The sequence below is a fragment of the Neomonachus schauinslandi genome, chromosome 10 (assembly GCF_002201575.2).
Source record: "Neomonachus schauinslandi chromosome 10, ASM220157v2, whole genome shotgun sequence".
In the NCBI taxonomy this organism is placed as follows: Eukaryota; Metazoa; Chordata; class Mammalia; order Carnivora; family Phocidae; genus Neomonachus; species Neomonachus schauinslandi.
Window position 1 is genome coordinate 76,249,108 of NC_058412.1, and position 23,375 is coordinate 76,272,482.

A 23,375-nucleotide genomic window follows, 5' to 3' on the forward strand; every position below is an offset into this window, starting at 1 on the left:
GGTCCCATTATCATCCCCATATCCTACATGAGAAAAGGCACAGAGAGCCCAGGTAGCTTGCTCAAGGCCCCTGAGGTATAAGCAGCAGAACCAGAAAGAGCAAGGAGATTAAAGTCACCATGGTCTGGTCAGCCAGGTGATTCCCCAGGTGGGAGGAAATTCAGGAGGGACCCGGGGAGGGGGGGTGTGTGTCCTCCCTTTGGGGATCATTGTGCTGAGGTGTGATCCCTCTCTGGCAGGCTGGAACCTCCCCCGCCTCCCAACCTCGAACCCTATCCAAATGCCAGAGGTTTCCCCAGCAGCGGTCTGGTGCCAAGTGTGGTCTGCTCGAAAATCAGGTGAAACTGACACAGGGCCCTGCTCAGTTTGAGGATTGGAAGGCTTCCTGGAGGAAGCCACCTTTCATCATTGACCTGGAGGAGGAGTCGGTGTCAGGCAGTTGAGGAGGTGGGGGAAGCGAGTTCAGGCTGGGACACTGCGTGGGAAAAGGCCTGGAGGCGTGACAGCAAGCCACCAATTTCTTCCAAGGCTCTTTACCTGTGTGGACCCAGCCAGGACAAATGCACTGCAATTCTCCCAGCCCACATTTCCATCCGTCATCCGTTTGCTCTTTCCTCTGAATGTTCAAAGGACCCATCTACCTCCCTCCACTTTGGCAAAACACACGGCCTTATCTGCAAGCCAATCTCAAACTGTCTGCCTCTGAGCACCGGCCTGGCCTCTGTAGATTCAGAAAGCAACCTCTGGGACCGCAAGGGGGCTGGAGGGCCGCTGAACCAGTGCCTCACAGGAGGCCAGGAGTTCCCTTCTCAGGCCTGATGTCCCCAGAGATTGGAGGCCGCCCTCAGGTCCTCCCCATGCAGCCTGCTCACCTTCTAGGTCTTTCCCTTCTCCTGTGTCCACCAGCGGGTGGGCTCTTTTGCCAGACTGCCTGGGCTTCAGTCCCGCCTGGCCATTTGGTATCTGTTATTCAACCTCTCTGGGCTTCTCTTTCCTTATCTGGAAAATGAATTAAGTGGGTTATATATGGATTAAATTGTCAACTGCCTACATTGTTGTCTGGCATGTAGTAAAGTGCTCAGTAAAAGCTACTCCAACGCCTGTACATGATGTGATTCTGGCGCTATGATTTCTGCTCTCTTCACTCTGCTGGCACCCTCTCCTCTCCCTCCAGAAAGGGTTATCCAGTGTGGAAACAGGTTTTTTTTTTTTTTTTTTTTTTTGCATCCTGAGTTTCATGATGCCTGTGGGGAAAGGGAAGGTTTCTAGCAAAAACAGTTTGGGGGAAACTGATGTAGGAGAAAAGTATCCCAGGCAGGAACTCAGAAAAAAAAAGATTTCTTGAAGGGGGGAGAGGGGGACTTAGGGAACTGAGGGACAGTAGAGACTGGAGAGAGGTCCCCAGGACAGAAGGCCTGGGGTGGAGCATGGAGGAAACCTCAGGCAGGTTGTGGGGGGCTGAGCCCACGTCCCGCAGAGTGGCAGAACCCAGAGAAGAAATGTTCTTGGGGTTTCAACAGTGGGTCTAGGATGGCCGCACCCTTCCACCCCAGAGGCTGCATGCGTGGGCAAGCCACTGAAGACGTCCCCATATGTTCAAGAGGGCAAGGAAGTGGTGGAGGAGAGCCTCCTGAGGCCTTGGGGCACCAGAGGGAGAGAAGAGGAGACCAAGCACGGGCAGTGGCCATGCAGCAGGGAGTGGATGTGATGGGTGGCCCCTTTGTCATCATGGGTGTGGGTGAGTGTGAGGGAAGGGAGGAAATGAAGATGAGGAGGAGGCTGTGGCCAGAGCAGGAGGTGGGGATCAGCCAGGTACAGCCTGTGGGGAAGGTCCGAGGTGGGGCAGGCTGGGAGCAGGTGGGCACTGGGGGACACACTGTCTCTGTGTCTTGACGAAATGGCTGATCCCTCTCAGAATCCTTCTCTGGTTACCCTTCTCCCCCCACCCCCGCCACGTGCACTGGGGCTCCTTTGAATACACATGGTGCCCAGGCTGTTACCATCCCAGCCCTGATCTCCCTGTTGACTCAGCTGCCGCCGCCTCTAGCCTGTGACCCATGTTGGGGCAGGGACAGGGGTGTCATTGCTCTCCCAGTGCCTGGCACACAGTAGGTGCTCTGAACCTTTGGGGTATGGCCCTACTGAGCAAATTTCTCCTCTCTCCAGCTTTGACCTGCCTGTGGAATAAATAAATCACTCTTAGGAGCAGTTCGGCCAGGCAGGCCTTGGGTCCATGTCCCTCCCCCTAGGAGGGGGAGTGGGGCCATTCCTGTTTCCGTTGAGTCCTGGGGATCAGCCTCCCATGCCACTGCTCCACCCCCCATTCTGGTACACATCGCTCCTTTCCTTCTCCTCCCGGGCTTTGGGGATGCTGTTGGAATTGCCACTTTGCATAACCCCCCCACCTGCAGCTAACCTTGGTTTCCCCCAGCACAGGGCAGGCCCTGCTTGGCACGCGAAATGCCCTCTGCCCTCCCCGGAACACATGACTTTCGATTTTCCTTGAACACAGCACTTTGTGACTTTGGCGTAAACTTCAGACGCAGCCCCCTTTCCTGTCTTCACAACAAGGAAATAAGTTGAGTTTCAGAGAAGCCAGCTGCTGAGAGCACACCAGGCCTTCCGGCCCTGGTCCCTGCTTGGCTTGGGCCCCTGTGCGGCTGCCGGTGGGCCCAGGTGAGTGGCCGCCCTCCGGCTTTCTGCCCCTGTCCCATCACCACAGCCACACCCCGGGGGACTTGGGGCAGCTGGTGGAGGGTGAAGATTCTGTCGGTATGGCCTACTTACCCTTTGCTTGGGCATGTGAGGGGGCGGTGAGCCGCAGGGCCTCAGGCGGGGGGCTTGGGCTCCAGAGATAGCCAAGTTAGTTTCTTGGGTCCAATTCTTCATCCAGAACCAGCTGTTTATTGACGTTGGGGACCAGAGACCTGTAGCCCATTTGCCTCGATATCATCTGCACATCTCCAGGTAAGTCATCCTGGATGGAACAGCACCTGGCTGCCAGTTCCATGGGTAGCCTGGGTCTGGTGGAGGGAGATGGAGTTAGGAGGCCACTGGGAAGGGACCAGGAGGGGCTGTAGGATTGCGATGGGTGGTGTCCAGGTGGAAGAGGAAGCAGACACCCCTTGCGGCCACCCTGAGGGAAGCAGATTCCCTGCCAGAGTGTCAGCTGAGTGGTCGTGTCCGGGGGACACAGCGATGTCCGCTCAGTCCCTCGCTTCCTGCTGGGCCCCGTCAGGGTGACACCCTTGGCTCCAGGAAGCAGAGAATCTTCCAGAGAGAGCAAACATGTGCTCTGCCCCCTGCCCCCACCAGCCCCATAAATATGAGGGTGGCTCAACAGGGCTGTGAACTTGAACAACCAAGTGCAGATGATTCCTATCGGGGGCCCAGGAGGCTTGAGCCACTTATAAGGGAGCTCAGGTTCAAGGGGGACTCAGAGAGGTGAAGGAGAAAACAGTCTGCATCCTGCTCAACTGCTGTGTGTCCTTGGCAGGTTGCTTGGAATCTCTGAGCCTCAGTTTGTGCATCTGTTAAATGCAGAGGCAAATATCGGCACCTTGCAGGTGCCTGGCTCTTGACTCTTGGGTAAGAGGTTGGGAAAAATGTCCCAGGCAGGAAAGAGTCTCAGCAGGAAGGAACGGGGTTCCTGTGGTGAACAACTCAAGATGCGCATCATTACTTCTGTCTCAGCCTGGGTAGTGAGTGCACAGTGGGTGCTTAGTAAAGCTTTGCTGAGAGCTTAGGGCCAGGGACTCCTGGCATGAAAAATCTTTGGGTGCCACCTCAGAAGGCTCTTCTCGGTGCGGTGCTTCCTTTACCTTTTTGTGCCTGTCCTCCTGCCTCCCACATGCAGCCCCGGCAGGGACACGGGGCTGGCAGGGACACAGCCTGGATGGTGGTAAGCGTACACTGTGGAGCCAGGCGGCCTCGATTTGAGTCCTGCTGTGTGTGCTGTGGGACCTTAGGCAGGTCACTGTACCTCTGTGTGTGTCAGGTCCCGGGTCCATAAATCCTTCACTCATGAGGTGTGAACAAATAGACTTGACCCTTGAGGAACACAGGGCTTAGGGGTGCTAAAACCCCACGCAGTTGAAAACCTGCATATAACTTTTGACTCCCCCCAAACGTAACTGCTAAGAGCCTAGTGTTGACCGGAAACCTTCTGATAACATAGGGAGTCTAATACATACTTTGTAGGTTATATGTGTTATGTCCTGTATTCTTTTTTTTTTTTTTTAAGATTTTATTTATTTATTTGACAGAGAGAGACAGCGAGAGAGGGAACACAAGCAGGGGGAGTGGGAGAGGGAGAAGCAGGCTTCCTGCGGAGCAGGGAGCCCTATGTGGGACTCGATCCCAGGACCCTGGGATCATGACCTGAGCTGAAGGCAGATGCTTAACGACTGAGCCACCCAGGTGCCCCATGTCCTGTATTCTTACAGTAAAGTAATCTAGACGAAATAAAATAGTATGAAGAAAATCCTAAGAGAAAGACATTTATTGTACTGTTAAAAATCTGCGTGTAACTGGACCTGAGCAGTTCAAACCCGTGTTGTTCTGGGGTCAGCTGCAGATCTAGATGCCCGGCACATAGTAGGTGCTATCTGAGCAGGTGGCTGTAATTCTGTCACTACTAGCTCTGGGAGGTCAGGCTCTGGACTTCGTTGCTTCTGGAGACTCTCCTGGGGGCTGCAGCAGCCAGACCTCTCCGTGTCGACCCCTCCCTGCACATCCGCCCACCCAAAGCATAGGCTGCGGTTCTCAACTGGAGCCAATTTTGGCACCCCCTATACCTCCCCCCCCAGGGACATGTGATAATGTCTGGAGACATTTTTGGTCATGACTCAGGGGGTCTTGTTGGCATCTAGTGGATATAGGCCAGAAATGATGCTAAACACCCCACAATGCACAGGACAACACCCTACTGTCCCCCCGACTCATCATCCCACCTTTCCCAACCCTAAGCCTCTCCTCATCTCCCTTTTACAGTCACAGAGCCTGACACCCAGGCTTCCAAAGGGAAGCTCCTTGTTGAGCTCACACGGCCCTTAAACCAAGGCAGCAGGGGTTGGGGTGGCGGGACTGCCCTCACAGCATTGCCCAGTGGATCAGCGGACACTTAGCAAGTCTGCTGGGTGCAAGGACCTATCCCAACCCCACAGCAGCCCAGCACTCTGGGCCGTGACGGTCAAAGGAAGCTCAGAGTGCAGGGACACCTGCCAGCCTAGGGTTCAAGCCCCAAGGGATCCAGCTCAGAACAAGGGATTCTGTCCCCTAAAGGACATTCATTCTCCAGAGTGGTGAGAGCAGGCTGCTGGGTCAGACACCTGCGTTCAAATCCTGACTGCCACATGATTTTGAACATGGCATTAACCTCCCTGAGCTTCAGTTGCTTTAGCTGAGGAATGGGGCTAACAGTTCCCATTTAACGGGAGTTGAGGCAAGGTTTAGATTAAGTGGATGATGCTCATAGTAAAGTCCCCGGCACAGAAGCTGCTGTTGTTGTCACCTGTTTGACATGTACTTATTGGGAGGAAGCAGGAGCTCCAGTAGAAAACAAGGCAGCTGTAGGCTCTGCCTCGGGGAGCTCAGCCTGGTCACAGACAGAGGAGTCAACAGACAGTGGTCATACACGGCCATCAGGGCTGTGATGTGGGGAGGACGGGCCCTGGGACAAGAGAGGAGGTGCCTGACTTAGCTTGGGGAGGGAGGGGTGGAAATCATGGAACACTTCTAGGAGGAGGGGACAACAGAGAGGACTGAAGCATATGGCCAGAAGAAGGGTGTGGGCACCTACTATGTGCCTTGCTGGTCAGGGTTGGGGAACGAGACAAAATCTCCACTCTCACGGTGCTTACATTCTAGCAGGGGACAAAGGTCCTATGTCAACAAGTTGGTGGATAAATCACATTTTTGGTGGTGAAGAATCATAAAGCTGGGTCAGGGATATCTCTATCCTGAAGAAGGGGAGGTGATTTTAGAGAGGGAGGTCAGAGAAGAACTCTTGGAGGAGGAGGTGATATTTAAGCAGAGACTCGATTAAAGTGAGCGGTTTTGAGGGAAGAGGGTCCAGGCAGAGGGAACAGACAGGGCAAAGGCCCTGAGGTTGGACCAAACCTGATTTGATCAAGTGACCTGAACAAGTGACGTAAGGAGGCCCATGGGGCTGGTGGGGCGTGAATGAAGACAAAGAAGGGATTGGGCAGATTGCACAAGGACTTGGGGGCTACTGTGAGGACTTGGGCTTTACCCCTGTGTGAGGTGGGAGTCCTGGAGGGCTGAGAGCAGCGAAGGACATGATAACACAACGGCAGGCCAGTGCTGTGCTTGGTGCTTGGTGAGTCTTATCCCATGGAATCCCCGGAATCTCCCGGTGCCAGGCACTGTTGCTTGCACCATTTTCTAGGTGGGGTCTGCTGAGCTTAACTCACTGCCCAGGACCACACCACTACTGCACACTAGATCCCTGATTCTGTGGTTGAAATCTGATCCCCTGGTGTCAGGAAAAAGATATGAAGGAGCCAATCGCCACCCATGGCCCAATGCCAACTGCTGTCACTGTGACTTAGAATGTAACCAAGGTGGCATTTTATTGGCTGAAATTGCTTGTGCTGCTTTATTGGTGGGCAGAGGGGGGGCCCACCATGATAGTGGACTAGAGAGCAGGAAGTGTGGCTTTAGGGGGGATTTTGGGTCTCAGGCAGGAGATTGGGGATCAGTGAGAGGAAGGATGGGCAGAGAGGGCTGGGCCCCCATTCCAGCAGTGCCTTTGGTGAGGTCATTGGCTGAGGGCAGCTCATGGAGCCTCCAGGCCTGGCTGGTGCAAATCCCACCCCCTCCCACCAAGTCCAGTTGGATGGGCTCATTCCCTCTGCAGCCTGACTGCCTCAGTATCCCCTCTGGGCTCTCACAGTGGACATCTAATTGGGGCTTTTGATGCTCAGAGTATGTTCTGTGGAATAGTAGACTCTCAAGGCTCTGCTACATAGGAGTGGGGATAAAACAAAGCTAAAACAGTTCTTCCATGCAGGTCTTCTCAGAGCTTTTATTCTTACATTTTTTTTAAAAAGATTTTTATTTATTTGAGAGAGAGAGAGAGAGAGAGGGAGAGAGCACAAGTGGGGGCGGAAGGGGCAGAGGGAGAGGGAGAAGCAGACTTCCCAATGAGCAGGGAGCCTGACAAAGCTGATCCCAGGGCCCTGAGATCGACCTGAGCTGAAGGCAGACGCTTAACTGACTGAGCAACCCAGGCGCCCTGAGCCTTTATTTATTTATTTATTTTAAGATTTTATTTATTTATTTTAGAGGGGGGCATGGAGAGTGAGAGGTAGAGGGAGGGGGAGAGAAAAAATCTCCAGCAGACTCCATGTTGAGCACAGAGCCCCAACGCAGGGCTCAATCTCACAACCCTGAGATCATGACCTGAGCAGGAACCAAGAGTGGGACACCCAGGTGCCTCTCAGAGCCTTTAATATGCTAATATGCTTTCCATAGCTTTTGAAAATGTGTTTGACCACCTGAGCCTTTTTTCCTTTGAAGTATGTTTGGAGTATCAAGTCTCTCTGGAATAGATATAACTGAACCCTACCTTTACTCAAGGAGGATGCTTGAATGGTAGAATTTCAGGTAGATCCTTCTGACCAAGAACCACAGGTTTCTTCCTTCTCTTCCCAGGGCCTGGGCTGTGAAAACAAGCCTGGTGTCCCCTCATCTCTCAGTGGAGCTGTGAACTCGGAGAAGGCCAAATTAGGATCTCTGAACTCAAAGCTCATGGGGAGGCTGGATGGGGTCAGTCCAGGCAGGAATGGGGTAGGAGAGTCTCATGGTGGGCTTATCCCCTCGGAAAGCCATGGAGTCTGTAGGGACATGACTCAGGATAGAAACATGGGATCTTCCCAACCACATCTAGTCCCATCAGGAGGCTGCACACTGGCCCAGCTCCTCTGAAAGCAAAGGGTCCATGCTGGCCTGGCCTGCAGCAGTGCTGCATGGACAAATGTTCCAGCCTCTTGTCCCCCTGGCTCTTCATCTTCTGCCTCCTCTTGTCTACTTCCTCTGGCCTCCTCAGCATCTCTGGGAACTGGAAAGTTGGTCACTCCAGCTCTCATCCCCCTGCTTACTAGTGAGGACAGCCTAGAAGGGCACAGGAAGGCAAAAGCAGACACGGGGCTGGCTAAGCCCAGGACCCACCTGCCGGGCAGTGTCGTGTTATTATTACCGTTGTTGTTATTGGCAGTGAGACAGGGTGGTTGTGATAAAGCTCAGAATGCATGGGAAAGGCTCCTGCCTCTTGGATGCTTTGGCCTTTGATCTGAGATGGCCAATCATGGCTTATGGCCCTGGACTGGGCCCCAAGGGCCAGTTTCTCCCCACCCCCCCCCTTCTGCACTAACCCGGTCTCTGGCTACCCAGGTTGCACCTGTGGCCACTGTGGGGAGGAGCTTCTCAAACTGTGTTGTCGACAATTTCCTGCCACAGCTTCCTGCCCCAGAGACCAGCTTCACTACCTCCACCCCTCCCCACAGCCCCTGGACAAGCCCCCATCTTGCTGCCTGGTCCTGTGTCCTGTGTATAGGGAGCAGTTATACAAGTCTGTGAGGCAGGGATGGCTGGATTTGGGAAGATGGAGAAGAGTAGGGAGGGTGTACTCAGTAGAGGGCACTGCATGGATAAAAGTATGGAAGTGCACTTGAAAGAAGGGCGAATAGCACAGCCCAGCTGGAGCAGAGGGAAGGTTGAAGAGTTTAGTTAGATTCAATGAAGTGGGCAGAGGGAGCCACAGTAAGTTCTTGAGCAAGGGAGGCCTTGGGGAAAAATTGCCGAGACGCAACTTGCAGACCCTGGAGCTCAGCTCATGGGAAACAAACTGTGGGGTTTAGCCAACCACAAACACCATGCGAGTTAGATCTGGATCTCAGGTTTTATTAATAGACACAGCAGGTGGAGATCAAAGGAGGTGATACCACACAATCAGATCTCAGGAGAGAGATCTAGACTAGACGGGTGGGCATGGTGGCACGATTACAGCCATAGACAGAACATCCCAAGTAAGGGGACCAGGGCTGGGGAAGGAGACAGAGCAGGAACCATCAGAGAGGGAGGAGACACGTCAGGGAAGGACTGGGGAGAGCCAAGAGGCTCAAGCAGGAGCGAGGGGCCACCAATGTCCCTCACTCAGGAGACCCAGTGTTGAGGAGGGCATTAGGTGCTTGCCTCGTGCCCACCAGGTGGTGATATCAGTGCTTCCTCTCTAGCCTGGAGAGCATCCTGGTGGGTGAGACTGTGAGGCTGGTGAGGGGGTGGGAGTCAAGAAAGTAGAGCAGGAGCATAGACAGCATTTTCTTTCCTATGTCAGTTATTTTTAGTGTCTGGTTTGTTTATACTTTCCAGTTCCTTTCGTTAAAAAATGATGGTATAATTTACATACAGGAAAATTCACCCATTTTAGTGAAAACTTCTGTGAGATTTGACACATGCATACAGCTGAGAAACTACCATCTCCATCAAAATATTGACTATTCTCCCCAATCCCCTCATGTCCCTTCTAGTCAATCCTTCCCCTTGGCCCCCAGCCTTTGGCAACCACTGATGCATTGTTTTCCACTGATTCGGTTTTGAATGGAATTATAGTTTGTGGCCTTTTGAGTTTGGCTTCTTTCACTCAGCGTGATGCCTTTGAGATTCACCCATGTGTTGTGGGTATTAGCATTTCCTTCCATTTTATTGCTGAGTGGTATCCCATGGTAGGGATGTACCACAGTTTATCTATTCATCTGCAGAGACAGATTTGTTTCCAAAATTTGACAGTTGTGAGCAGAGCGGCTATAAACATTTCCTGTGTAGGTTTTTCTGTGAATGCAAGTTTCCATTTCTCTAGGGTAAATACCTAGGAACATTTTTGACTCTTCAACACTCTGATGGAATGGTGACCTGCATCTCCAGGTGGAGACACAAATGTAGTCCCTGATTAATCACTTGCCTGTGACTGTTAGGACATCCAGGAATCCCCTTAAGCCTGGCCTTCCCAACCCCAATGTCAGGAGCAATCAGGTTAGAATGCAGATTCTTGCTCCTCCTCTGGCTACCCCAACCCAGACCTCACCTGATTCCCATTCCAGTATCTTCCTCTCAGTCCCTGTGCCCATCCTAGCCTGTCCCTGGACACCCAGAGGGAAATGCAGCCTTTCTCAAGCCACAAAAGCCTTCTTTGAACGCCCTGCTTACGTTTGCTTAACTAAGAAAGGCACCCAAGGATCTTCCCCTGAACACAACCTATGCCTGGGTGGTCTTGCTGGGCCCACCTTAGAGAAATGTCTGGAAGTTGTTATGGGGAGATAAGTTTTTTCAATATTATATAAAAACTTATAAATATACAGCAAAATGGGAAGAATTAGTTGTATACCCGTTAACCACCCCCCCTGTAGATTCTACAATTAATATTGTTATATTCACTTTGTCACAAGCAGTTGATCCTAATATTAGCAGATTCTGTATTTAGCCTACTTGCTAATATTTACTTGTAACCCCTAAATACTTGAGGCCCTTTCATAGTCATTCAGGAACACATGCAGAGAAGCAAGAAATTTGAGTCAACTGACGTGCACATTCCCACTGAGGTCAAACAAGGGGACACTCCTCTGCCTTTTCTCACACTGTAAACAAGTGTCCTCTATTTGGTGCCACATTTTTGTGCTTTTGGTTGGTGATTTCACTGTTCAAATGGCAGTGTAGTGCTGATGTGCTTTCTTGTGTTCCTAAGTGCAAGAAGGCTGTGATGCGTCTTCTAGGAAAAGTATGTGTCAGACAATCTTAGAGTTGTAGTGCTGTTGGCTGAACAGTCAGTGTCAATGAATCAATATATATCAAATTGTGTCTTTAAGCAGAAACAGGGTGATATACTGATCAGGTGATGAAAATGCTGTGACCAGAGACATGAGGAACCTAACCTTGGATTTCCTCTAGGAGCAATCATTTAGTATCTGCTAATTCAGTGTTTGCAATAACTTTACAGAACTACTCTGAACAGTAAGACTTGACTGTATCTGTCTACCTATCTGCCCACCCATCAGTTGATGTTATTTTTTGGATGCTTTTCAAAGTAAAATACAATCATCAGTATCCACCAGACCTAAATATTTCTGCATATAGATTGTTAACTAGCATTCAATATTTTATGGTTCTTCTTCTTTTTTTTTAACCAAAGTGTCCAAATACACTGAAATGAACAAATTTTAGTACATTCTTTGAGAAATTCAGACACCTGTATAATCCAATGCTTATCAAGATATCTGTCATTATGGGGCGCCTGGGTGGCTCAGTTGGTTAAGTGGCTGCCTTCAGCTCGGGTCATGATCCTGCGGTCCTGGGATCGAGCCCCATGTCTGGCTCCCTGATCAGAGGAGAGCCTGCTTCTCCCTCTCCCTCTGCCTGCCACTCTGCCTACTTGTGCTCTCTTTCTATATCTCTGTCAAATAAATAAATAAAATCTATTAAAAAAAAGATATCTGTCATTATACTATAACCCCAGAAAGTTAAAAACAGATAATTTTAGGTTATCTGCCTTACTAGATGTTTATCTAAATATCTTTAATTCCTTCTCCTCTCCACATTGGATCATACTTTTCTTTAAAAAAAAATATTTTATTTATTTATTTGACAGACAGTTTGATAGCGAGAGCAGGAACACAAGCAGGGGGAGCAGGAGAGGGAGAAGCAGGTCTCCCCTGAGCAAGGAGGCAGACGCTTAAAGACTGAGCCACCCAGGCACTCCGGATCATAATTTTCAATTGCACATCTCATTTTATTTAGTGGCGGTATTAAAGTTCACATTGGAATTAAACCCTAATGTATTTAGCCAATCTCTTACTGATGGATATTCAGAGTAGTTTATGCTTTCTAGAAATTTGTCCGTGAAGGCAGAGGGGGCAGGGCAAAGGGGAATTTCTAAGGCCGAGGGGACTCCATGGGAAGGTTAATAGAGTAAGGTTCTTTTGAAGAACAAAGCTTGTTCCAGCTTCAGAGCCTTTGTTGTTGCTGTTCCCTCTGCGAGATGTGCTCCCTTCCCTGATTTTTGAAAAGCTGGCTCCTCCTTATCCTTCAGATCTCAGTTCAAATGCTACCTCCTCAGAGAAGGTGACAGTGGCCTCTTCTCTCTCTTAGTATCACTCTATTTATTTCCTTTATGACATGGACCTCAGTCTGTAATTATTTCTTGTTTAATATGTCCCCCAGACTGTTGTCTTCAGGAGGGCAGGACCATGTCTGTCTTATTCACTCTTATCTCCAGCACCAGCCTGAAACACAATAATTCAACACGTGTTTGGAAATGAATGAATGGTTCCAGGTGCTGGTGTGTGGGGGCCAGTGGGGGTGTCTGGGCGCTTCGCACAAAGTCTCTGAAAAGTCAGGGGAGGGCTGGGGACTCTCCGATCTGAGCCCAGCAGGCTGGAACTCCTCTCCAAGGTGATTCTGGCATAAAGCAGGCTCTGCACGATTGGCACGGATGCCCCTCAATGCGGCCTCTCTCCCACTATCTCTGGGCCCAACGGACGTTGTTTAAGAAGGCAAGCCGAGACCCTGACGTGCCCTCCATCTCGCTCTGAACGCGCAGGGTCTGGCGAGGCACAGGGCCGGCGGCGGCGATGCCGGACCCCGCGGCGCACCTGCCCTTCTTCTACGGCAGCATCTCGCGCGCCGAGGCCGAGGAGCACCTGAAGCTGGCGGGCATGGCCGACGGACTCTTCCTGCTGCGCCAGTGCCTGCGCTCGCTGGGCGGATACGTGCTCTCGCTCGTCCACGATGTGCGCTTCCACCACTTCCCCATCGAGCGCCAGCTCAACGGCACTTACGCCATCGCCGGCGGTAAGGCGCACTGCGGCCCCGCCGAGCTCTGCGAGTTCTACTCGCGCGACCCGGACGGGCTGCCCTGCAACCTGCGCAAGCCGTGCAACCGGCCGTCGGGACTCGAGCCGCAGCCGGGGGTGTTCGACTGCCTGCGCGACGCCATGGTGCGCGACTACGTGCGCCAGACCTGGAAGCTGGAGGTGCGAGCGCGGAGCCCTCGGGGCCGGGGCTGGGGCCGGGGCCGGGGCCTGCGGAGGGGCCTGGGGAGAGCTGGCCTCCCCGAGCCTGGAGAGCCTTGGTGCGCGGGCAGGGGAGAACGGTCGTCTTCGCCAGCCCGGGCTTTGCTGTGCCACGCCAGATTTGGAAGCTGGAGGGGTGGGTGGGGGCGGGACCTAGTCGGAGGCTTCGGAGGGAGGGGCCTGAGCGATGCCTTGGTGCACGTCTATGCTGGACCGGCCTGTGGAGGTCGCGCTGGGCGGGGGCGGGGGGCCGGGCCTGAGAGGATGCTGGGGGCACTGCCAGCGGGGGTGGTGGGTGGTGGTCTTCGACAGCCTGCAATACACGACCACCAGTGTCAGATCGTCAAGCTGGAGATGAGCTTGGGGCCGCCTGTTAGGAGGGGCTTGGGTCGTGGCTCTGGATGGGTGGAGGATTGGAGAGGGATCATGGAGATGGGAGGGGGGGAGGCTGTCCTCAGCTGCCTGAAGGACTCACCCTAGGTGCGCCTAGGGTGAAGGGTTTCACGGGGACGGTGGCAATTAGGAAGGTACGGGAGATGAAAGAGGCTTCCTCTGGCTGCGCACTTGGCCCCTTGGTGACACTTGGTGACAGTTACAAGTCTCCTCGATCCTCCCTTCTTTAGGGCGAGGCGCTGGAGCAGGCCATCATCAGCCAGGCTCCCCAGGTGGAGAAGCTCATTGCCACAACAGCTCACGAGCGGATGCCCTGGTACCACAGCAGCCTGACGCGCGAGGAGGCAGAGCGCAAACTCTATTCGGGCTCGCAGACCGACGGCAAGTTCCTGTATGTGGGGCTTAAGGCTTGGGGCTTTGGGGTGGTGAGGCTGGGGCTTGTTGGCCGGAATCCTGGAGGCTGGGGCAGACCTCAGCGTGCAGGTGGGCCATGAGGGGGTGCATCTGTGCTAACATGTGCAAGGCGGTAGTGTGTTTCTGAGTGTGCGAAGGGACATTATATGGGAAGGGATCTGCAGTGGTTAGGACTCCAGAGCTGGGCTGCCTGGGTGGCAATCCAGGCTCTGCTACTTCCCAGTTGGGGATGCTGGGCAAGTAGCTGAACTTCTGCCTGCTTCAGTGTCCTCTCTCCATTCAACAAATATTTACTGAACACTTATTATGTGCCAGGCACTGTTTCAGGCACTGAGGACATGGCAGTGAACAAAACAGACACAAATCTCTGTCCTTGTGGAGCAGGAGGACAAAAGTGATGAATCAATGAAATAGAGCCTGGGTGGGAATCCAGGCTGTGCTACTTACCAGCAGCTGTCCCCGTCCTACCGCAGCTTTGACCTCTTTTACGTCTTAAGCTTCCATGGAAGATTCCATGCCCCAAGGAAAATTGTGCGAACTTTCTGTAGAGTTTATGACAGTTAACTGGTCTACTGAGGTAAGAGGGGAATCAGGAGAGCCAGGGCCAAGGGCTCTGACTAGCTGTGGGTGCCTTGGATGTCAAGCTTGAAGTCACAGAGGCAGGTAGGGCCAGCAAGAGCCACAGGAGGCTGAGGCTGAGGGAGCTAGGATCAGGTACAGTGTAGAGACTGAGCTGACACTGAGGTTCAGAGGCAGTTGGAGCAGTGACATTATTAGGGACAGTGACTCATGCTGGCCAATGTCAAGAGACCAGAAGCAGCTACTTTGAGCCAGACTATTGGAAAATTAGGCAAGGCATGCTTTGGACAGAGGCTGTTGTAGATTCTTCTTGTGGTTCCTGTAGTCAAGAATTGCTTTCTCAGTATGGAGATAGTTAGGGGCTAAAGGTCAAAGCTGTAGGCATAGAACCTCGCATGGGGCAGGGGGGAGGGAAATACCCCTGGTGGATCCTGATGCTTGTCACAAGCCAGAACGGGTCCAGTTCTGAGATAAGGGTGTAGGGTGTGATAGAAAGATGCATGCCACTCAGGCCTGGAATTAAGACCAGGGCCACGCTTGTTCTTGACCACAGTTCAGAGCTGCTGAAGAATGGTTGGAATTTTACTGCATGCTGTTTGCTATCACAGCTTTCTGCATAATTGCAGGATTTGTGGTACTGGTTGATTCAACTTGAAAAGAAACCTGACCCCTGCAAAGGGCCTTTAACAGGATATTGTTAAGTGTTTCCTAACTTCTTCTGGATCACAGACCCCTTTGGGAATCTTTCTGAAGCTGAACCCCTTTCTCTCTCTCTCTTTTTTAAAAAGATCTTATTTATTTGTCAGAGAAAGAGAGAGAGAGGGCACAAGCAGGTGGAGTGGCAGGCAGAGGGAGAAGCAGACTCCCACTGATCAGGGAGCCCAATGTGGGACTCGATCCCAGGACCCTGGGATCATGACCTGAGCCAAAGGCAGATGCTTAACTGACTGAGCCACCCAGACATCCCTGAACTCCTTTCTCAACCCAAAACATGTTTATTCCAGAGATTTTGCGTACAGCTATAGGAGATCCTAGTTGAACCTGATCCTCATCCTTGGAGCCCTTTTCAGGTTAAGAACCTCTGATGTAGTTCAGTTGTCTCTTTTTACATATGAGGAGACTGAGACAGAGGATCGGTGACTTGCTCGGGGTGGCACAGATGATCATGTGACAGAGCTGGCTGTCGGTCCTATTAGCAATTAACTGAGTCAGAAATGGATTTGAATCCTGGCTCTACTGCTAACCAGCTGTGCAGGAGATGTAATCATATGCCTCAGTTTCTTCATCTGCAAAATGGGCACACTAATAGTACTTACCTTGTGGGGGATGCTGTAAAGATTAAGTGACAACTGTGTGAAGAATTTAGAACCAGTATCTCAATAAATGGTAGCTCTTATTTTTGTCACTATTATCAAGTTCCCTATATTCGGAAGTAGAGATCCACATGGATTTCCTAGCTGGTACTTCTAGCTTAAGTTCAAGTTTGAACAGCAAGGACAAAGAACTGCTACCACCTACTGGTATTTTGGTAAATAAATACCACCTATTTTGGTAAATAAAGTAGAATTTGTGGCATGGAAATATATATGGTGACCACACCCATGTCTTTGCCTATGTGGTTATTATGGGGGAATTGGTAGCTCTTCTTTCATGAACTCACATATCTCTTTCCAAAGAGAGTTTGCCAGTGAGCGCTGGCTGTTGAGTTTCTGCTCTCCGTTCAGAACTTCAGGTTTTGAAGTTTGAGTAATTAGAGACTATAACCTCCAGGCTAGCCCACCAGTCTAGTTATTGAAGTGCTTTCCTTTCTGTTTTACATGAAGAACAACAAAGGTAAGCACAACTCCATGGCTAGGTCCCGGGGCACCTTTGCACAAATCAGAACAAGTCTCCCTGTGGACCCTGCCATTCTCCTCTCATTCCCCTTCCTCACCCCACCCCGCCAGCCTGTTACCAAGAAGTCTGGACATTGAGTGGGGCCTGACCTTGGGGCCCCTAGTCCCTGCCACTTCTCTATGAGACTATCAGGAGCAGAGCCCATGGGTGTGTGTGTGTGCGTGTGTATGGGTGTGTGTGTGGAAAGTGGGGCCCAGCAGGGGGTCACCCCAGGAAAGGCCCAGGTGATTATAGGGGTGATATCCCCTCCTTCCCCCTGCCAGGTTGAGGCCCCGGAAGGAGCAGGGCACTTACGCACTGTCCCTGATCTATGGGAAATCTGTGTACCACTACCTCATCAGCCAGGACAAGGCGGGCAAATACTGTATCCCTGAGGGGACTAAGTTTGACACTCTCTGGCAGGTAAGCTTGCACAGCCACCTTGTGGCTGGGGGGTTGCTTAGGGGCCTGGGGAAGAGAGGAGCCCTGGCCCTGAGCCCACCTCCCTACAGCTGGTGGAGTACCTGAAGCTGAAGGCGGATGGGCTCATCTACTGCCTGAAGGACGCCTGCCCCAACACCAGTGCCAGTGCAGGTGAGGGGGGTTGTGGGGGGCGGGGGTGAGTGGGAGGCCCCGTGCCCCACCCCTCACTGTCCCTTCTGCTCCCCCAGAGCCTGCTGCACCCACACTCCCAGTCCACCCATCCACATTGGCCCATGTGAGTTAGCGGGCACCCCAGGGTTGGGTCCTGAGGGGTGGAGCCGGGCAGGTGGGTGATGGGTCCTGTTCCCAAGGCGAGGCTGGGGTGGAGAGTGGGACACCCCCAGCACTGCTCAGAGGATGTGAGTCCCAGGGACTGGGTGCCCCCAGCTCAGGGTCCTGCTGACCCTTGCTGACCTCATGACCTTTAGGTTCCCAGACGGATTGACGCCAGCTCAGATGGGTATACCCCTGAGCCAGGTGAGCTGGAGGTGTGCGTGTGGGGTTCATGCCAGGCTGCGGTCAAGGTCCCTGGCTGGGCTCTGGGCTGGGGCAGGGGAGGGATATGGGCCAGGCCTGACTTGGTTTGCCCCGTGCATACACTGTGCCTATGGACGTCCGCGTGGGTGCGTGTCCATCACGCCTGCCTGTATGCACGTACATTACGTATGTTGGACAATACGTGGGGGGCACACGGACATGCCGGGGAGTACCACCTGGGCCACAGACACACATTTGTCCAGCACCTACTATGTGCCAGTCATGCTTCACGCTCACGCATGTCTGCACTTCTGGAATGTTTCTGATATGCCAGATGATGTGGTCATGGCAATTATTCTCATTTTACAGATGAGAAAGGAAGGCAAGTAACTTAATGAGATCCTGCAGTTCGGCAGTAATGGAGCCGAGATTTGAGCCCAGGCAGGTGGGCTTTAGAGCCCATGTTCCTGAAATGCCTTGCTGCAGATGCTCATGTGTTTGACGTGTAGATGCAAGCCTGTCCATGTGTGTGTGCAGAGAACATACATGGTTGCATGTGCACGCAGAGCCCCATCCTGGAGCGCTGGTAAACATGGCTATGTGGTACACCCACAGACCTGGGCAGGGTCAGACATGCCAGTGAGCACACACGCACAGATGTGTGTTCTCTAGCTGGCACACTAACAGTTACTCATGTAGACATGCCTTTGGGCCTCATCATGCACAGAATGTGGGTGAAAGTACCCGTGCGTGCATATGTGTGAGCCCACAGGGGCACATGTGGTTACACGTGCACATAGACCCACACGCCTTTAGAGTCCACTTGGACGTGGCTTCCCAGCTCACCCACAGATGGGACCAGGAGCACACACGAGTGCGCGCGTGCACATGAACACACGCATGTACCCATGTGCCTGGGCATGCTCTGGGTGGTGCACCGCTGTCTGGGGCATGTGCTGTGTGGCTGTCAGGGTTGCCGTGCCCTCCTTGTCCCCGCATCCCACTCCTTCATCCTGACTTGGGAGTGCATGCTTGTGTGTGTGTGTGCCTAGCACGCCTAGTGTCCTCAGAGAAAGCACAGTCAATGCCCATGGACACGAGTGTGTATGAGAGCCCCTACAGTGACCCTGAGGAGCTTAAGGACAAGAAGCTCTTCCTGAAGCGGGAGAACCTCCTCATGGCTGACATCGAACTTGGCTGTGGCAACTTTGGCTCAGTACGCCAGGGCGTCTACCGCATGCGCAAGTATGGCCGCCCCTGCCGTGGTTTGGGGAAGCACTGTGGAGGGGGGGCAGAGGACGGGAGTGGCCTCCCCAGGCCTTGGGGGCTGGAGCCAGGATGCAACGTCAGTTTTCCTGGGAGACAGACCCTGGGCCAGGAGACTGCATGCTAGGGGAGTACTGGGAGGGCTCAGGGATAGCACCTGAGAGTGTGGGAGAGGCAGGCCGGGGACAGGGAGAGGTGGGCCGAGCTGCAGTTGCAACAGACCCCTCGCCCATCGCAGGGCAGCTGCAGAGAGGCCCCCCTTGTACCCTTGAGCTGACCGCTCCCCGGCTACAGGCAGCCCCTGGGGAGGGTGTAATGTTGAGGTGTTTTGTTCAGTGAGGGGTAGTTCTCAGTGAGGAGCTTGACTGTGAGCTGCCCCTGGCAGCTGAGGAAGTGTGTGCCTGCGCCCTGAAGGGAGAACCCGGTGGCAAACGTGTCTGGAGGGGAGAGAGGCCGGTCGGGTGGGCACGAGGGGCTGAGCAGGGCCCGGGCTGACTCAGGTGCATGCCACGGCAGGAAGCAGATCGACGTGGCCATCAAGGTGCTGAAGCACAGCACGGAGAAGACAGACAAGGATGAGATGATGCGCGAGGCACAGATCATGCACCAGCTGGACAACCCCTACATCGTGCGGCTCATCGGCGTCTGCCAGGCCGAGGCCCTAATGCTTGTCATGGAGATGGCGGGCGGCGGGCCCCTGAACAAGTTCCTGCTCGGGAAGAAGTGAGCCCTGGGGCGGGCTGGGCACGTGGGGCTTGGAGCCTCGCAGGCTCATCCGTCCATGAGCACACACTTGTTTTCACTGACTCCTGCCCCCCCCCCGCACACCCCGACGCCCACACTCACACCCACAAGGCAGAGCCGTTAACAGCAAGGTGTCCTCATGCCTCCAACTCTTACCCTCACAGACACGATCTTTTACACTCACCGAGGCGTGGGCACATCACCTCCTGTCCCCACTGGTGCACATGTGTTTGTGGTGTAACCTGGCTCACACGGTCAGTTCTCCCACAGGTGTTTACTGTGCAATTTCTCTGTAATCAGGACTATTACCAGCCCTTGGGATTCATCAGTGAACAAAAGAGACAAAGATCTCTGTCCTGTGTTCTGGCTGGGGAAGAGAGGTTTTCAAGAATAATTATAATACAACAGAGAGTATGTTGGACAATAAGTCCTATAAGAAAGACGATTAGGAGTGTCAGGGTGGGAGATGAAAAGTGAGAAGCTGAGGCCTGTGTAAACTGAAGGAGGCAGCCAAGTGCAGCTGTGGGGAAGAGCGGTCCAGGCTGGGGGCACAGCCAGTGCAAAGGCCCTGAGGTGTGCTTGTGCCAGGGGCAGCAGAGGAACTGTGAGGAAGGCCCTGTGCCTGCAGCAGAGTACGTGAGGAGGAGAGGGGGAGCTGATGTGGGTAGGGAGGTGCTGGGGCAGATCACGCAGGGCCTTGTGGGCCATGGGGAGACCTTGGACTTTCACCCCAAGCGAGGTGGGAGCCCTGGGAGGCTCTGAGCAGAGGAGCGGCCAGACCTGACTTCTGTGTGGGGACAGACCATGGGGGGTTAGGGCAGAGGTGACTGTTCTTTTGGTCCAGGCTAACGATGATGAGGGCTGGGCCCTGGTGGCAGAAGCAGAGGTGGAGAGAAGTAGGAGGATTCCGAAGGGATTCTGAAGGCAGGGCTGCCAGGGTGTGCTGACAGATTGGAAGCTGGGTGTGGGACAGAGGAGCTGATGGAAAGGCTAGTGCTCTGGCCCAAGTAAATGAAAGGATGTAGCTGCTGGCAGAGAAAGGGGACAGTGGGGAGAGCGGGTTGTGTGCGCATGTGTGTGTGAACAATCAGGAACTTAGCTTTGTCTTTTTTTTTAATGGATTTTTTTATGATTTTATTTATTTGACAGAGACACAGTGAGAGAGGGAACACAAGCGGGGGGAGGGGCAGAGGGAGAAGCAGGCTTCCCGCTGAGCAGGCAGCCCGATGCGGGGCTCGATCCCAGGACGCCGGGATCATGACCTGAGCCGAAGGCAGACGCTCAACGACTGAGCCACCCAGGCGCCCCTAGCTTTGTCTTTATTATTTTCGAGATGCCCGTGAGACATCTCCCCTAAGGGCATATAGAGGATGCAGGTCAATGTGTACGTTTGGGAATCATAGTATGTGGGAGAAATGTAGAACCTTGAGACTAGATATGGACAGAGATTTCTGCCTTTTTTTGTTCACCTCCCCACCATATTCCCAGCCCGTGCCTGGCACACAGCAGATGTCCAACAAGCACCTGCTGAACACATGCTCAGCTGGGTCAGAGAAGTGGGCTTTGCCCCCTTGGGAACTTGGCTTCCCCTCCCAGCTGACCCTGCCTTCCCCTGTACCCCAGAGAGGAGATCCCCATCAGCAATGTGGCGGAGCTGCTGCACCAGGTGTCCATGGGGATGAAGTACCTGGAAGAGAAAAACTTTGTGCACCGTGACCTGGCGGCCCGCAATGTCTTGCTGGTCAACCGGCACTACGCCAAGATCAGTGACTTTGGTCTCTCCAAGGCACTGGGTGCCGACGACAGCTACTACACTGTGAGCCCCCGCCCCTTTGGCACCCAGGTGGATGAGGTTGGTGGGTGGAGGGTCCCTGAGCCCTGCCCTGGCAGCATCTCCCCATTCTCAGGCCCGCTCGGCAGGGAAGTGGCCGCTCAAGTGGTATGCGCCCGAGTGCTTCAACTTCCGCAAGTTCTCCAGCCGCAGTGACGTCTGGAGTTATGGGGTCACCATGTGGGAAGCCTTCTCCTATGGCCAGAAGCCCTACAAGGCAGGTGTGGGCAGAGGCGGGTAGGTGGGTGGGAAGGGGTGTGAGGGTGAGGTGGCCCCCGTTACTCACATTGCACTTGGCTCTGGCTCGAGCAGAAGATGAAGGGCCCCGAGGTCATAGCCTTCATCGAGCAGGGCAAGCGGATGGAGTGCCCGGCAGAGTGTCCGCCTGAAATGTATACACTCATGAGTGACTGCTGGATCTACAAGTGAGTGCCAGTGGGTGGGAAGTGTACCCAGCTGAACTGACACCTAGACCTGGGGCTGGAGGTCATGGTGCCCAATAGTCCAAAACTCATCCCACCCAAGACTCGCCCAGTTCACAGCCTTTCCAACCCTCGGTACCTTTACTTTCTGCACCTACACTCAGTGCCTCAACACACTGACCCTAGGGTGCTCTGATGGACCCACACCGCACCACCTCCTGTAGACACCTAGTGCTCCAGCATCTAAAACGTCTGTCCCCCACCAGCCAACACTCAACACATTCTCAAACAAGTCAGTACTCTTTTACCCAAAATATGGTACCAGTGGTCAGGGCATGGGATAATACTCCAGTCTAATTCCTCAGTCCCCCACCATCCAACATTCAACACCTATTTACTCTCACAGGCAACCTCTACAGCACCCAAACACTCAATATATTCAAAACCTCCACCCCTGTCTGGTGTTCAAAGTCAACACTTGAACACCCCAACTCCTAAAATCATCAGTATTTCAACTTCCCATCAGAAGATAGGCAACATGCACCCCAAAAAGCTATTGTCCTACACTGAGCCATGCAATGCATGGATACTCTAACATTTGATACCTTTCCTATCCCAGCATCCATTATTCCACTGGCCAACACCTATGACATTGACACCCAAACACCTAAGCCACCTGATTAAATAGACACCCTATTTATGATAAATAATAAATGGTCAGTCCATCCAACATGTGTTAACCTGGCCCCCATTGGGACATACTCAGTACACCAACACCCCAATACTGAAAGAGGCTAGCATCTTTAATAGCCTAACTCCCCACTAGCTGAACCCACTGTCAGTGCTCCAATGTTCTGCTAGATGAGGGGCAGCGTCCTTGCACCCATATAAGCCTGCACCTAGCACCCAATATACTGGCCATTGGTACATGTGCAGTACTTCAGCATTCAATATCCCAGCTCCCCTTGGTTGATAGTTGTTACCCCGACACTCAATGAATTCAATTCCCTAATCAGTCCAATTCCCTAATCTTCATCAGTTAACACTCAACAGATTGTTCCCCCAACATCCTGTATGTCGGCAGCTCTTCTATTACGTGGTACGGCAACACCTGAATTCTAGTCCTCTTATACTCAAGAAACCTCTCCATTACCCCAAACTCCACACCCTGACAACCCACTGATTTTCTGAGCCCCCTTTGTGTCTACTCTCCAGCCGAAGCTGGGTTGTGGGGATGTAGTCAGTGGCCTGGATCTACCTAACCCCCGCAGGTGGGAGGACCGCCCAGACTTCCAGGCCGTGGAGCAGCGCATGCGGGCCTACTACTACAGCGTGGCAAGCAAGTCTGAAGGCCCCCCAGGGTGTGGAAAGGGGACTGAGGCTGCTTCTGTCTGAGCTCCAGCCAGCCTTGGGGCCTGCAAGCTGCGATGCCCCAGCTTCAGCCCCATCCTAGGACCTCCAGTTTGGCTGAAGTCAGCTTAGCTCCTCTTCCCAAACCAGCTGGGCTGCGGTAGGGCAGGCAGCTGAAGCCTCAGGCTCATACTGATCTAGTGTTCCCCACCTGGTCACCTGTCCTCTTTGGCTGGGGGAGGAGGGAAGGCCCTGGGAGGGTGGGATTGTATAACCTGCTCCTGGGCTGGTATCTACTGGGCAGCCCTGAGCTGAGGGTGCATTGCTTACAATAAGGACCCTCCTTCCTCTGGGCCCTGAAGGGGAAGACTCTGGGAACTCTCAAGTGGCAAGACCTCAATCATTTGTAATAAACTCAGCTTCTCTCTTGTTTGAGTCCCTCATCTTTTCTGGGGT

General features: G+C 53.2%; 1 protein-coding gene across 1 annotated transcript; it reads left to right on the plus strand.

Moving 5' to 3' along the window:
* The first annotated feature begins 2,872 nt into the window (after positions 1 to 2,872).
* Positions 2,873 to 22,964, plus strand: LOC110590429 (tyrosine-protein kinase ZAP-70). Its single transcript, XM_021701221.1, has 13 exons — positions 2,873 to 2,967; positions 12,614 to 13,046; positions 13,709 to 13,869; positions 16,631 to 16,769; positions 16,859 to 16,940; positions 17,018 to 17,064; positions 17,258 to 17,306; positions 18,359 to 18,551; positions 19,089 to 19,295; positions 20,940 to 21,132; positions 21,224 to 21,364; positions 21,460 to 21,572; positions 22,841 to 22,964. The coding sequence occupies exons 2-13, from the start codon at positions 12,645 to 12,647 to the stop codon at positions 22,962 to 22,964; spliced, it is 1,851 nt and encodes a 616-aa protein (XP_021556896.1). The 5' UTR covers positions 2,873 to 2,967; positions 12,614 to 12,644.
* The last annotated feature ends 411 nt before the right edge of the window (positions 22,965 to 23,375 follow it).